Source organism: Salmo salar, chromosome 23 (assembly GCF_965601325.2).
Source record: "Salmo salar chromosome 23, fSalSal1, whole genome shotgun sequence".
NCBI lineage: Eukaryota > Metazoa > Chordata > Actinopteri > Salmoniformes > Salmonidae > Salmo > Salmo salar.
In genome coordinates this window covers 17,878,769-17,892,521 of record NC_138313.1, presented here as the reverse complement: position 1 = coordinate 17,892,521, position 13,753 = coordinate 17,878,769, and the positions used below count along the sequence as shown (strand labels likewise).

General features: G+C 42.6%; 1 protein-coding gene across 5 annotated transcripts in view; it reads right to left on the bottom strand.

Annotated features, from left to right (window-relative positions):
- LOC106584166 (ecotropic viral integration site 5 protein homolog) overlaps positions 1 to 13,753 on the bottom strand; it is a 94,279-nt gene that overhangs the window by 24,013 nt on the left and 56,513 nt on the right. For all 5 annotated transcript variants that reach the window (XM_014169108.3, XM_014169111.3, XM_014169109.2 and 2 more), the window contains 5 exons: positions 13,232 to 13,363; positions 7,394 to 7,534; positions 5,487 to 5,645; positions 3,176 to 3,322; positions 2,472 to 2,567 (listed from right to left, as the gene is read on the bottom strand). In XM_014169108.3, the coding sequence (XP_014024583.1) occupies positions 2,472 to 2,567; positions 3,176 to 3,322; positions 5,487 to 5,645; positions 7,394 to 7,534; positions 13,232 to 13,363 (675 nt within the window). The remainder of the gene's footprint in view (positions 1 to 2,471; positions 2,568 to 3,175; positions 3,323 to 5,486; positions 5,646 to 7,393; positions 7,535 to 13,231; positions 13,364 to 13,753) is intronic.

Here is a 13,753-nt window from a genome sequence, read left to right as displayed (position 1 = left end):
TAACAAGCGCGCCACCATAAAGAAAATGAGACTTAAAAAAAAAAATTTAGCCCCGGGTTCGACCGTAATCTGGCAGTTACTCCACCTCAAGAACCCCATTTGGCAAAAGGCTCGGCACATAAATACTCAGGCTGTCATTCTGGCAAATTAGAAATAAGTGCACTCAGGCTATCTGGAAGGCCAAAGTTAGTTACTTTTAGGAGCAGTTCTCTCTGTGGGTCTACCCCCAAGAAGTTCTGGAAAATGGTGAAAGACCTGCAGAATAAACCTTCCACCTAACAGCTGCCCATGTCCCTTAGTGTTGATGATGTGGTTGTTACTGACAAGGAGTGTATGACTGAGCTCTTCAAATCACCACTTCATTAAGTCAGGATTCCTAATTGGACCCAGCCACGCCTCCTTGCCCATCCAACACATCCTATCCCAGCCCTTCTAATGCAATTAGCCCTGACGCTCCTCCCTCTTTTCCCCCTGCTCCGCTACACAGCTTCTCCCTGCAGGCAGTCACTGAGTCTAAGGTGCTAAAGGAGCTCCTTAATAAACTTGACCCTAAAAAAAACTACTGGGTCGGATGGTTTAGATCCTTTCTTTAAGGTTACAGCCCCATCATCGCAGAGCCCGTCTCCCCTCTCTGGGAAGACAGCCACGGTGCGTCCGTTATTTAAAGGGGGAGCACAAGCTGGTCTTAACCGTTATAGGCCAATTTCTATCCTGTCCTGTTAATCAAAAGTGTTAGGAAAAACTTGTCAATAATCAATTGACTGGATTTCTTGATGCGTCAGCACATATCCAAGCTGCAGGCTAAGGTTAAATCTAGACTTGGTTTCCTCTTTCACCCCAGCTTCTAAACTAACACTGATTCAGAAGATCATCCTACCCATGCTAGATTACAGAGATGTAATTGATATATCTGCAGGTAAGGGTGTTCTCGAGCGGCTAGATGTTCTTTACCATTCGACCATCAGATTTGCCGCTAATGCTCCTTATAGGTCACATCCCCGCACTCTATAGACTCTTCTGCGAACTGGCCATCTCTGTATTCCCGGCTTAAGACCCATTCGTTGACGCTTATTTATAAAACCCTCTTAGGCCTCACTCCCCCCTATCTGAGATATCTACTGCAGCCCTCATCCTCCACATAAAACACCCGTTCTGCCAGTCACATTCAGTTAAAGGTCCCCAAAGCACGCTCCTCTTTTCAGTACGCTGTAGCTAGTGACTGGAATGAGCTGCAAAAAACAACAACTGGACAGTTTTATCTCCATCTCTACGTTCAAAGACTCAATCATGGACTCACTGACACTTGCGGCTGCTTCACGTGATGAATTGTGGCCTCGACCATTTTGCCCCTCGTGCTGTTGTCTGTGCCTAACAACGTTGTTTGTGCTCCTACCATGTTGTGTTGCTGTCATGTGTTGTCTTAGATCTCTTTTTGTAGTGATGTGTATTTTGTCCTACATATTTTTTTTTTAAATCCCAGCCCCTGTCCCCACAGGAGGCCTGTTGCCTCTTGGTAGGCAGTCACTGTAAATAAGAATTTGTTCTTGCCTATTTAACTAAAAAAAATATAAAAAAATGAGTCATTTACATTGTGTAATTTATTGACGGTCCCCAACTAGCACCACAGACAGTCAAACCAACTTTGCCACTGCCGGCTGAAGCTAATATACGAAAGAAGTTGGCTAGCTTGCTGGCTAGTCTAGGCTACTTCCAGACACAAGACCTGGTTAGAATGTTTCAAGTTATCGAGAAGGGTGAGTGACTAACTGTGTACTGTTTTGGCAGAGTGAAAGTACGAAACGCTTCCCACGTTCAAACAAACACACACCAACATCAAAGCATGCCGCCAAATCCCAAATCTCGTTCTCAGTCGCATTTCCTAATGAGGAGAAATGAAACCGAGGCCAAATCAGGAAGTTCGACCTCCCTTTAAAAGGAATAGTGTCGAGACTGGTGCAAAAAATATAGTGAAATGGAATTCTCGCACATGTTTAACCCCAACCCAATGCTTTTTTAACTTCAGTAGTCCATGTAAGAAGAATCAAATTAGCTACTTTGTGCCTCCCCCTTCGGCTAGTGATGCACAAACGAGGCCTTTTTGAAACATCGCCATATCCTGGCCGCATTTACCCGCCAGATTGAGAAGCTTGAAAACACCCCAATAAAGCTTGAAAACCACAGAAGTTGAATGAACATAATTCATGATGGTTTGTATTTTATTTTAGTTCGTTTTGGGGTCAAAGATAATATTTTCAGGATAGTTTTTCAAACAGGTTTGTTAATCGTTTTATTTCAGTTTACTATAGTTTTTTTCCCCATGATTAGTTTTTGTTTCAGTTTTTGTTAACTATAATAAACTTGCTATGAAGTACTTTCAATAGAGATTAAAAGTGCTCTTTAGTCCATGACTAGGCTTAAATGACTAGCCAGGCTAGTATGACTCGGAGGGGGGCCAGGGTAAAGTACTGTACCTGTATCTCCAGTTCAGAGATTTGTTGCTGCAGCTCAGCCATAGCAGCAATGTTGTCAGCCTCTCTCAGCCTTACCGCCATCACCTCCTCCTTGTTCTGAAACAAAGAAATAAACACTGTCAGGCCAGAGTGTCACCGAACATGAAATGTTGACTTCATTGTAGAAAAGATAGCCTATTCCATTTACGTCAGTTAGCCTATTACCTCTGCTGAAATAATCTTTCTAGAGTGTTACCAAAGGCATGTTAACAGCCATTACCACACTGTAAGCCCCTGGGAAGCATTTATTTTATTACAGTTTAGTATGGTTCCTGAGGAAATCCCAGAGAGAAAAGGGGTGTTGCTACACACACACACACACACACTTAACATCTCTATGCTGGTGAATGTGTTATCTTAAGATGTCAAGAAGTCAAAACAAACTGCTTCCCTGCTCAGAACCTGAAGACCTGATCTTAACAAGAGGCAACAGATCAGATAAAATAATGATTTTCGACAACTTATCACAACAGTGATTGAGAAATATTCACATTGCACGTTCTGGCATGGTTTCAGATTATACGGTGGATGCATTATGCAGCATAACCAGGCCAGCACAGTTCAGTTAGCTCAGCTCTATTCGGCTCAGTAGTGTGAATAGGGTATCAATGGAAAAAGCCACCTCACCAGCCAGTTCTAGTCATCCCAACAGCAAACTTTCTTACCTTGCACTCAATCTCCGCCTGTTTGCGTTTGATCTCCTGCAGCTGAACGTACAGGCTCTTGTTCTGGGCGGTCAGCACAGTCACATGCTCCTGAAAGCCCCGGCCCTCCTGCTCCGCCCGACGCAGCTGGTTGCCATGGATCTGGTTCTGCAGGCGGGGAGGGATATGGAAGGTACATTTTGGGAGGGGGCAGTTTATGCACTACACCCCTCTGCTATATCACAAGAAGCAACCCATTTTAAGCAATTTCTATATCTTGAATCATTATTCACCTACTACAATAGAAAGTATTAACTTAAAATGTCTGCCCTCTTCAACTTGGAATACAATACCACCTTACACCAGTACATCTGGAGCTACGGATACTTTGACAGTTCAAAATATGTACTTCTGCTGCCCCCTAGAGATTTGATAACGCAATAAAAAGGGCCATTTGAATACCCTCAAATTCAAGTTTTATTTGTCACATGAACAAGTAGTGAAATGCTTAACTTGCAAGCATTACCCAATAGTGCAGTATTCAATATAAACAAGTATGACTAATAAAACAAATAAAAAAGTTATATACAGGGTCAGTGCCAACACCACATTTACAATGTGCAGGGACACTGGAGTATTGAGGTAGATATGTACACGCAGGCAGGGATTAGGAAAAATGTACTGGTAGTAGGATAAATAAAAGTAACAATAATAATAACAGTATGGCAGTAGCATTAGTGGTGGGTGAGTGTATGTACAGTGCATTCGGAAAGTATTCGGACCCCTTGACTTTTTCCACTGTGTTAGGTTACAGTCTTATTCTAAAATGGATTAAAAAAAAACATGTTCCTCACTCTACACACAACACCCCATAATGACAAAGCGAAAACAGGTTTTTAGAAATTGTTACAAATGTATAAAAGAATCTACACAGAAATACCTTATTTACATAAGTATTCAGACCCTTTGCTATGAGATTCGAAATTGAGCTCAGGTGCATCCTGTTTCCATTGATCATCCTTGAGATGTTTCCACAACTTGATTGGAGTCCACCTGCGGTAAATTCAATTGTTTGGACATGATTTGGAAAGGCAAAGAGCGGTCTATAGAAGTTCCCACAGTTGACAGTGCATGTCAGAGCAAGCCATGAGGTCGAAGGAATTGTCCGTAGAGCTCCGAGACAGAATTGGGTCGAGGCACAGATCTGGGGAAGGGTGCCAAAACATTTCTGCAGCATTGAAGGTCCAAGAACACAGTGGCCTCCATCATTCTTAAATGGAAGAAATTTGGAACCACCAAGACTCTTCTTAGAGTTGGCTGCCCGGCCAAACTGAGCAAGGGCCTTGGTCAGGGAGGTGACCAAGAACCCGATTGTCACTCTGACAGAGCTCCAGAGGTCCTCTCTGGAGATGGGAGAACCTTCCAGAAGGATAACCATATCTGCAGCACTCCACCAATCAGGCCTTTATGGTAGAGTGGCCAGACGGAAGCCACTCCTCAGTAAAAAGCACATGACAGAGTTTGCCAAAAGGCACCTAAAGGACTCTCAGACCATGAAAAACAAGATTCTCTGGTGTGATGAAACCAAGATTGAACTCTTTGGCCTGAATGCCAAGCATCACGTATGGAGGAAACCTGGCACCATCCCGACGGTGAAGCACGGTGGTGGCAGCATCATGCTGTGGGGATATTTTTTAGCGGCAGGGACTGGGAGGCTAGTCAGGATCGAGGGAAAGATGAATGGAACAAAGTACAGAGAGATCCTTGATGAAAACCTGCTCCAGAGCAATCAGGACCTCAGACTGGGGAAAAGGTTCACCTTCCAACACAACAACCCTAAGCACACAGCCAAGACAACGCAGGAGTGGCTTCGAGACAGGTCTCAAAGTCCTTGAGTGTCTCAGCCAGAGCCCGGACTTGAACCCAATCGAACATCCCTGGAGAGACCTGAAAATAGCTGTGCAGAGAAGAATGGGAGAAACTCCCCAAATACAGGTGTGCCAAGCTTGTTTCGTCACACCCAAGAAGACTTGAGGCTGTAATCACTGCCAAAGGTGCTTCAACAAAGTACTGAGTAAAGGGTTTGAATACTTATGTAAATGTGCTAACAATTGTTAGTTTTTTTGTACATTTGCAAAAATTTCTAAAAACCTCTTTTGTCATTATGGGGTATTGTGTGTAGATTGATAAGAAGAAAAATGATTTAATACATTTTAGAATAAGGCTGTAATCTAATATAATGTGTAAAAAGTCAAGGGGTTGGAATACTTTCCGAATGCACTGTGACTACTAATATTTCTACAAAGGCTTAGCTGTGTGTGTGCCCTCTGACCTGTGTCTCCAGCTCCATCATCCTCTGTCGTGACTCTCTGAGCTCTGCCTGGGCCTCGGCCTCCCGTAGTCTGACACTCATTAGCTCGTCCTGCAGTTCAGACATAGCATTCTTCTTAGGGCTGTCCTTCCAGCGGCCCGCCGTACGCGCCAGGTGACGCTGTAAGAGCAGGTGGAGACGCACGCAATCAACCAAAGATGCTCGGACTCTACGCAACTAAAATAACTAAGTCCTCACCTTATATGGTGTGGATAATAGATGTTCCTCCTTACCAACTGAGCTCCTTCAGTCCAGTCACAGCCTAAGCTTCCCTCATAAAATTATACTACAGTGAGGGGAAAAAAGTATTTGATCCCCTGCTGATTTTGTACGTTTGCCCACTGACAAAGAAATGATCAGTCTATAATTTTATTGGTAGGTTTATTTGAACAGTGAGAGACAGAATAACAACAAAAGAATCCAGAAAAACGCATGTCAAAAATGTTATAAATTGATTTGCATTTAAATGAGGGAAATAAGTATTTGACCCCCTCTCAAATCAGAAAGATTTCTGGCTCCCAGGTGTCTTTTATACAGGTAACGAGCTGAGATTAGGAGCACACTCTTAAAGGGAGTGCTCCTAATCTCAGCTTGTTACCTGTATAAAAGACACCTGTCCACAGAAGCAATCAATCAGATTTCAAACTCTCCACCATGGCCAAGACCAAAGAGCTCTCCAAGGATGTCAGGGACAAGATTGTAGACCTACACAAGGCTGGAATGGGCTACAAGACCATCGCCAAGTAGCTTGGTGAGAAGGTGACAACAGTTGGTGCAATTATTCGCAAATGGAAGAAACGCAGAAGAACTGTCAATATCCCTCGGCCTGGGGCTCCATGCAAGATCTCACCTCGTGGAGTTGCAATGACCATGAGAACGGTGAGGAATCAGCCCAGAACTACACGGGAGGATCTTGTCAATGATCTCAAGGCAGCTGGGACCATAGTCACCAAGAAAACAATTGGTTACACACTACCCCGTGAAGGACTGAAATCCTGCAGCGCCCTCAAGGTCCCCCTGCTCAAGAAAGCACATATACATGCCCGTCTGAGTTTGCCAATGAACATCTGAATGATTCAGAGGACAACTGGGTGAAAGTGTTGTGGTCAGATGAGACCAAAATGGAGCTCTTTGGCATCAACTCAACTAACCATGTTTGGAGGAGGAGGAATGCTTCCTATGACCCCAAGAACACCATCCCCACCGTCAAACATGGAGGTGGAAACATTATGCTTTGGGGGGTGTTTTTCTGCTAAGGGGACAGGACAACTTCACCGCATCAAAGGGACGATGGACGGGGCCATGTACCGTCAAATCTTGGGTGAGAACCTCCTTCCCTCAGCCAGGGCATTGAAAATGGGTCGTGGATGGGTATTCCAGCATGACAATGGCCCAAAACACACGGCCAAGGCAACAAAGGAGTGGCCTAGCCAGTCTCCAGACCTTAATCCCATAGAAAATCTGTGGAGGGAGCTGAAGGTTCGAGTCAGCCTCGAAACCTTAATGACTTGAAGAAGATCTGCAAAGAGTGGGATAAAATCCCTCCTAAGATGTGTCCAAAGCTGGTGACCAACTACAAGAAACGGCTGACCTCTGTGATTGCCAACAAGGGTTTTGCCACCAAGTACTAAGTCATGTTTGGCAGAGGGGTCAAATACTTATTTCCCTCATTAAAATGCAAATCAATTTATAACATTTTTGACATGCATTTTTCAGGATTTTTTTGTTGTTATTCTGTCTCTCACTGTTCAAATAAACCTACCATTAAAATTATAGACTGATCATTTCTTTGTCAGTGGGCAAAAGTACAAAATCAGCAGGGGATCAAATACTTTTCCCCCCTCACTGTATATTTAGCTGTTCCTTACCTGCCAGTGCTCCTCCACGTCTCGGACCTGTTGTCTGAGCTCCTTCTGCCCAGTCACAGCCTCAGCCTCTCTCAGCTTCACTGCTATCAGCTCCTCCTGCAACCTCACTACGTTGGTGTCATCTGGCAGAGACGTGTTCCTCTGAGGAGAGAGACCGAAACAAACAGTCACAACCAAAACAATGACTGAGAAGACACAAATTCAGGATGTGGAGTATGCTGGATAGGGACAGTAAAATACCAGGGATGTGTTCAGCAGGGCACAATGTTGTAGAATTTACAGATAGAAAAATAAATTATGTAGATTCTATTCAGATTTTCATCTGTCACATGAAATCACTTGCATCAGGTGCGTGTTTTCCGCTAATTGCATTTTGGCAAATGTTTGAAAATCACTTCACATTGGCTGCTTCATTACAGTAGTTGCATGTGACATAATATTGCTTCGTGGCTATTGTTGCATGTTTGAATGAAAGTCCCCCCCAAAATAATGTTTCTTGTAAGGCTGTGATGATACCAGTATCGCAATATTTTTTCAATGGCAAAAATAAAAACACGAAGCAGAAACGTTAAGATTCCGCGATAAAAAATATCAAAAGTAATTTCCAATTATGTCTACATAAGCAGCGTTCACTGTGAATGCAGTCTCCACTAAAGCGGGAACATTGAAATGTAAAGTCTATCACGCTGGCAGGAGAGGAGCATTCGTGTACCGATAGGACACATAGGGAGTGAATATTAAGCCTCTAAAACCGATCAATCTTATAATAATTATGATAACTTATTCCCAAGCAACTGGAAGTGTGAGTGATCGGTTTTGTACAACAGCGAACCAATCAGGTGGTAAAGCGGCGCGGCGATATGAATCCAACAAGCCATGGCTTCCCCCAGAGGAAAAGACTAGGAGCGACTTGGAAACGCAAACGACAGTAATAAACAGTTAAAGGCGATCCAGGAAAACGTAGCTTAAATGCTCTCAATGCACACCAAAACAAATTAACAGCAAAAATCTCATTACAAAAGTGTATTCGCTCGAAAAGAAAGTAGAGGCTACTGTGTCAGACACGCACAAACAAGGCGTGCGCATGAACGAACGAAATTAGCATTTTGGAAAAGTTGCAAACTTTAGAAGATGAATTGGACCAGCAAGAACACAGAACGAGTAGAAAAATTTGAATATTGCCCTTACCGGAAGACGAGGAAATAGGATACCTTTCTAGCTACGATTTAACTATACTACAATGTAATTCTATTTATTTTTGTGACTTGTAAACCTGTAAGAGTTCGGGACAGATGAAGAGAGGATGTCGAGTCATTCCTTTTTGTCATTACAGCTAAAACACAATGGTTGTTATTGGTGGCTCTATCCAAGGGATTGGGACGAGGTGACTGGGAGGGCGTCAAACATTTCTCTGAGGTGTGTGTGTGTGTGGGCAACTCACTCCAGTCTCTAGGTGGACCCACTCTCCCCATGTAGACCCCCACCAGTCACTATATTTTCATTTACTAGGTAATGCAAACTGACCACAATACTTAAGTTGCAATCTTTCTCCAACGTATGTGCAATAACAATCTATAGACTGTTGGTACATAAGAAGAGGAGTTGGAGCTTAAAAGCCCTAAAAAGGCATCGCGCCTGCTAAAATGTTTTATCTGATTCTTCAATAATAGACGGAACAGACAAGGTTAACTTTGATTTTATACAAGTCGAAGCCAAATTATTACATGGACTGTGCACAGGCTCCATGATGGGAAACCAACATATGGTTCTTGAACACTTTAATGTGGCTTTCCTGCAAGAGTTACATTTCAAAAAAGGAGAAATTGAATGTTTAAAGAGGAGCTGGGTTGGAGAGGCCTATGCTGCCGCCTACTGTAATAACAGCAGAGGTCTAGGCATCTTGATAAAGAAGAATACACCATTTTCCCTTATATCCCAGCACACGGACCAAGAAGGCGATTTTCTAATGTTTAATTATACCTTACATGGTGAAAATACATATTGATTTCATTGTATATCCCACCAGGGCAAATCTGGTGTTTTTAGATAGCTTGAATTCTATATTAGATCAAATCCAGACAGGAACTATTATTTTACCAGGCGACCTAAATCATACATTCCATAAGATTGACAGAAGTAGCAATAAAAAAAGGCAAATTCAAGGAACCTCCAAAAGCGAATGTAATCTCTACAAGTAATTTACAAGACACCTGGAGATGACTATTGCCAACTACAGTACAAAAGACTACTCCTTTTTTACCTCAAAATAAGAAAAGTTATACAAGAATTTCCTAAATGCTCTCAACAATTTACTGGGGGAAAAAAAAAAAAAATCCATGAGTAATTAGAAACAACAAGATCAATGAAAATGTTAAAAGCTTTTATGAAAATCTATACTGAACACACAACATGTAAAGTGTTGGTCCCATGTTTCATGAGCTGAAAATAAAAGATCACAGAAATGTCCCATACTCACAAAAAGCTTTCTTCTCAAATGTTCTGCACACATTTGTTTACATCCCTGTTAGTGATAATTTCTCATTTGCCAAGAAAATCCATCCACCTGATGTGTGTCGCATATCAAAAAGCTGTTTAAACAGCATAATCATTCCACAGGTGCACCTTGTGCTGGGGGCAATAAAAGGCCACTCTAAAATGTGCAGTTTTGTCACACAACAATGCCACACATGTCTCAAGTTTTGAGGGAGTGTGCATTTGGGATGCTAACTACAGGAATATCCACCAGAATAGAATTGTAATTTCTCTACCATAAACAGACAAACATTGTTTTAGAGAAATTGGCAGTATGTCCAACCGGCCTCACAACAGCAGACCAAGTTTAACCCTGCCAGGGCAGGACCACCGAGTGCTGAAGTGCGTAAAGATCATCTGTCCTCAGTTGCAACACTCACTACCGAGTTCCAAACTGCCTCGAAGGAACGTCAGCACAAGAACTGTTTGTTGGGAGCTTCATGAAATGGGTTTCCATGGCCGAGCACACAAACACAAGCCCAAGATCACCATGTGCAATGCCAAGCGTTGGCTGGAGCGGTGTAAAGCTCGGCGCCACTGGACTCTGGAGCAGTGAAACGCGTTCTCTGGAGTGATGAATCACAGTTCACCATCTGGCAATCCAATGGACGAATATGGGTTTTGCAGATGCCAGGAGAACACTACCTGCCCCAATGCATAGTGCCAACTGCAAAGTTTGGTGGAGGAGAAACAATGGTCGGTGGCTGTTTTTAAATGGTTCGGGCTAGGACCCTTAGTTCCAATGAAGGGAAATCTGTGCTTCCAACTTTGTGGCAACAATTTGGGCAAGGCCCTTTCCTGTTTCAGCATGACAACGCCCCCGTGCACAAAGCAAGGTCCATTCAGAAATTGTTTGTTGAGGTCAGTGTGGAGGAACTTGACTGGCCTGCATAGAGCCCTAACCTCAACCCCATCGAACACCTTTGATATGAATCGGAATGCTGACAGCGAGCCAGGCCTAATCACCCAACATCAGTGACAGACCTCACTAATTCTGTTGTGGCTAAATGGAAGCAAGTCCCCGGCCGCAGCAAAGTTCCAACATCTAGTGGAAAGCCTTCCCAGAAGAGTGGATGGTGTTATAGAAGCAAAGGGGGGGGGGACCAACTCCATATTAATGCCCATGATTTTGGAATGAGATGTTTGACGAGCAGGTGTTCACATACTTTTGGTCATGTAGTGTATTTAAGGAGTGCATGGTGCCAGTATTGGAGGATTTGGATTAATGACAAATCTATGGATAGCATGATTGACAGAAACAAACAGGTAGGCCTAACACTTATTTTATTGAATAGGAAGAAATAGGCTCCAACAAAGCCCTCATTGTTTGCGAAGTCGAATTAAAATGAAGAAATGTTGTTGAAATGGGAACCATTTGCTGTCCACTTCTGTTTCATTATGCAGCAGCCGATCCAAAGCTGATATCTGCCCACTTGCCTTTTTAGTTGACTTTCTCCTGCACTCTCTCCTCATTAATAAGTTAATGATTGAAAAAGTGTCTTGTGACATTGTAATACATTTGGTCTATGGGCTACAACAACAATAAAAAACACACAGACTACATAATTTAGCCTATATTAAATACATTTTAGGGAGCGTTAGTCTCTCCAACATCACCCTGGCGAGGCACGCTGGGCATGGACAAGCTAAATATTTTGATCCCCTGCCTTTGGCAAAGTGGGCACTGCTTATCATGGGGTGGCATCAGCGCTCACTTAAATAGCCCTCATGCCACTGGGTGGGGTGAGAGAAGTTATTGTTTTGGGGCAGAATAATATAATGTGTTATGTGTTGTTGAAGGTGCATCTTTAACTCATAAAATTGCGCCCTCGTCGAACTGCCGCTCTAGGCAACTTTCTAATCCTGCCTGATGGGCAGGCCGGCCGTGGGGCCTAATCATATAATTTTATTTAGAATCCCTATTAACTCAATAGCATCTCTGTGGGTCATAAAGATTTGTCATTTAACTTTTAAAATGTATTACCTTTTATTGTGGCATTAAAACATCATGACTGGTTGTGTTTATCTAATTGTCAATCACTTCAAAAGGGCTCCTTTACTAGGCTACCCGCGCAAGCTCATCCACTCCCAACTTATTTCCAGCCTCCAAACAGTGGTGAATGGTAAGAGACATCTGCTACAAAAAAAAAAACACCAAAAAGTGTGATGACATTTGCCGATTTTCTTTAGACCCGAATGAATGCCTCCACAGCTGTCGTTGCGCGTCTGCTGTCAGCCACGTATCTCTGCCTTGGCCTAATGTTAATGTTCTTGTTGAACCACATCACATTTTAGAGCGTAGGCTATACACCTACCGCCTGTTTTCAAGTCCAGTCGCTCATTTTTCATGCCTCATATGGGAATGATAAATAATGGTGTAATAGCCAACAGTTTTAGACATTTTGTTTTCATTATTGTGATAGGCTCATGTTTTACCGGAACGGCGTACCGGACCACACCGCCTTACTTTCACACCTGAACATTACTTACGAAATGACAGTTAACGAAAATGTACGCTTAATCCCGTATAAACTAATGTATTACACAAGATAAAAAAATTCTCACTGAGAGTGCAGTCAGACACTCGATGGGTTGGACAAGACTTTTCTCGTCAATCATCTTGAAAAACGTACACTTAACTGGAAAAAAATCAACCTATCCTCCATCGTTAACACAATGGAAAGTTGTTGAAATATTTGAGGTCATGTGGCGGAGAGTGATGCAGGCGCTGGAGATAGGGGTGTGGATGTTTGTGTGTGTCTGTATGTTTTACAATACAAAACAATTTTCAATTCCAAAATGAAATCTATCACACCGTAAAGAGGAATTCCCACTATGTGGATTGAATAGAACCCTAAATAAATGTGACTCTGGATGAAGAGAATGTTTGTTTTCAACATCCAACAGGGCTGTTTTCCTCCAAGTTAAATCCACTTCGCATTTTGTTTCTTTGCCACGATACTAACAAGTATCGCAATACTGGTATCGTCCCAGCCCTAGTAGGCATGCATATTATTTTCTGTTGGTCACATCATTTTACAAAATAAATGTAACCTGTTGTTAACTGGTTAATGTGGGTCAGTTAGTCGGCAGCAACATTTTATGAAATTTGCATCCCTAAATGTAGAACAAACATGCCTCTAGTCTCTACATGTAGAAACGGAATCACATCAGCTCTAGTCATGACATTTCTATCGGCAATATCCCACAATGTTTACCTATTCCAGGTGGAATACCTGACAGAGGACTAGGCTGCGGCACTGTGACAGTGAGTTCATGACAGACCGTCTGAGCCAGGTAACACACCTTCTCAATGTCCAGGATCTTGTCTTGCATCTCCTTGAGGGCACACTGGGACTCTGCCTCCTTTAGCCTGGCCTGAACCAGCTCTCTCTCCAGCTGCAGGATAGACTCCTCTGTGTAGCAGGGGATGCCCTTCTACAGTAGGGAGAAAGGAGAGGGAGGACCAGGAGAGAGTGAGGAAGAAATATTATTTTATACACCCTTTGAAATTGTTTCCCCAGACCTAAAATTTGTCAATGGAGAATGTCAATTTATGGTGCATTATAGTCCAGGACTAGGCTTTATATGTCTCTGGGAAACTGGCCAATAGTGTCCTTTAGGTTAGTCTGAGTAGGAATGCATTAGAATCTCGAAATAACACTGGATATTCAAATGACCTACTTAAAATCGAATTAAAAATACACACATTGTTTCGAAACAATATAAATGTTATACATTTTCATTTAATATATGAACATAGTATTGTAAAAAAAAACAACATTTGAGCAATCAACATGAGAAATACATAGTTATTGTGCTGTAACT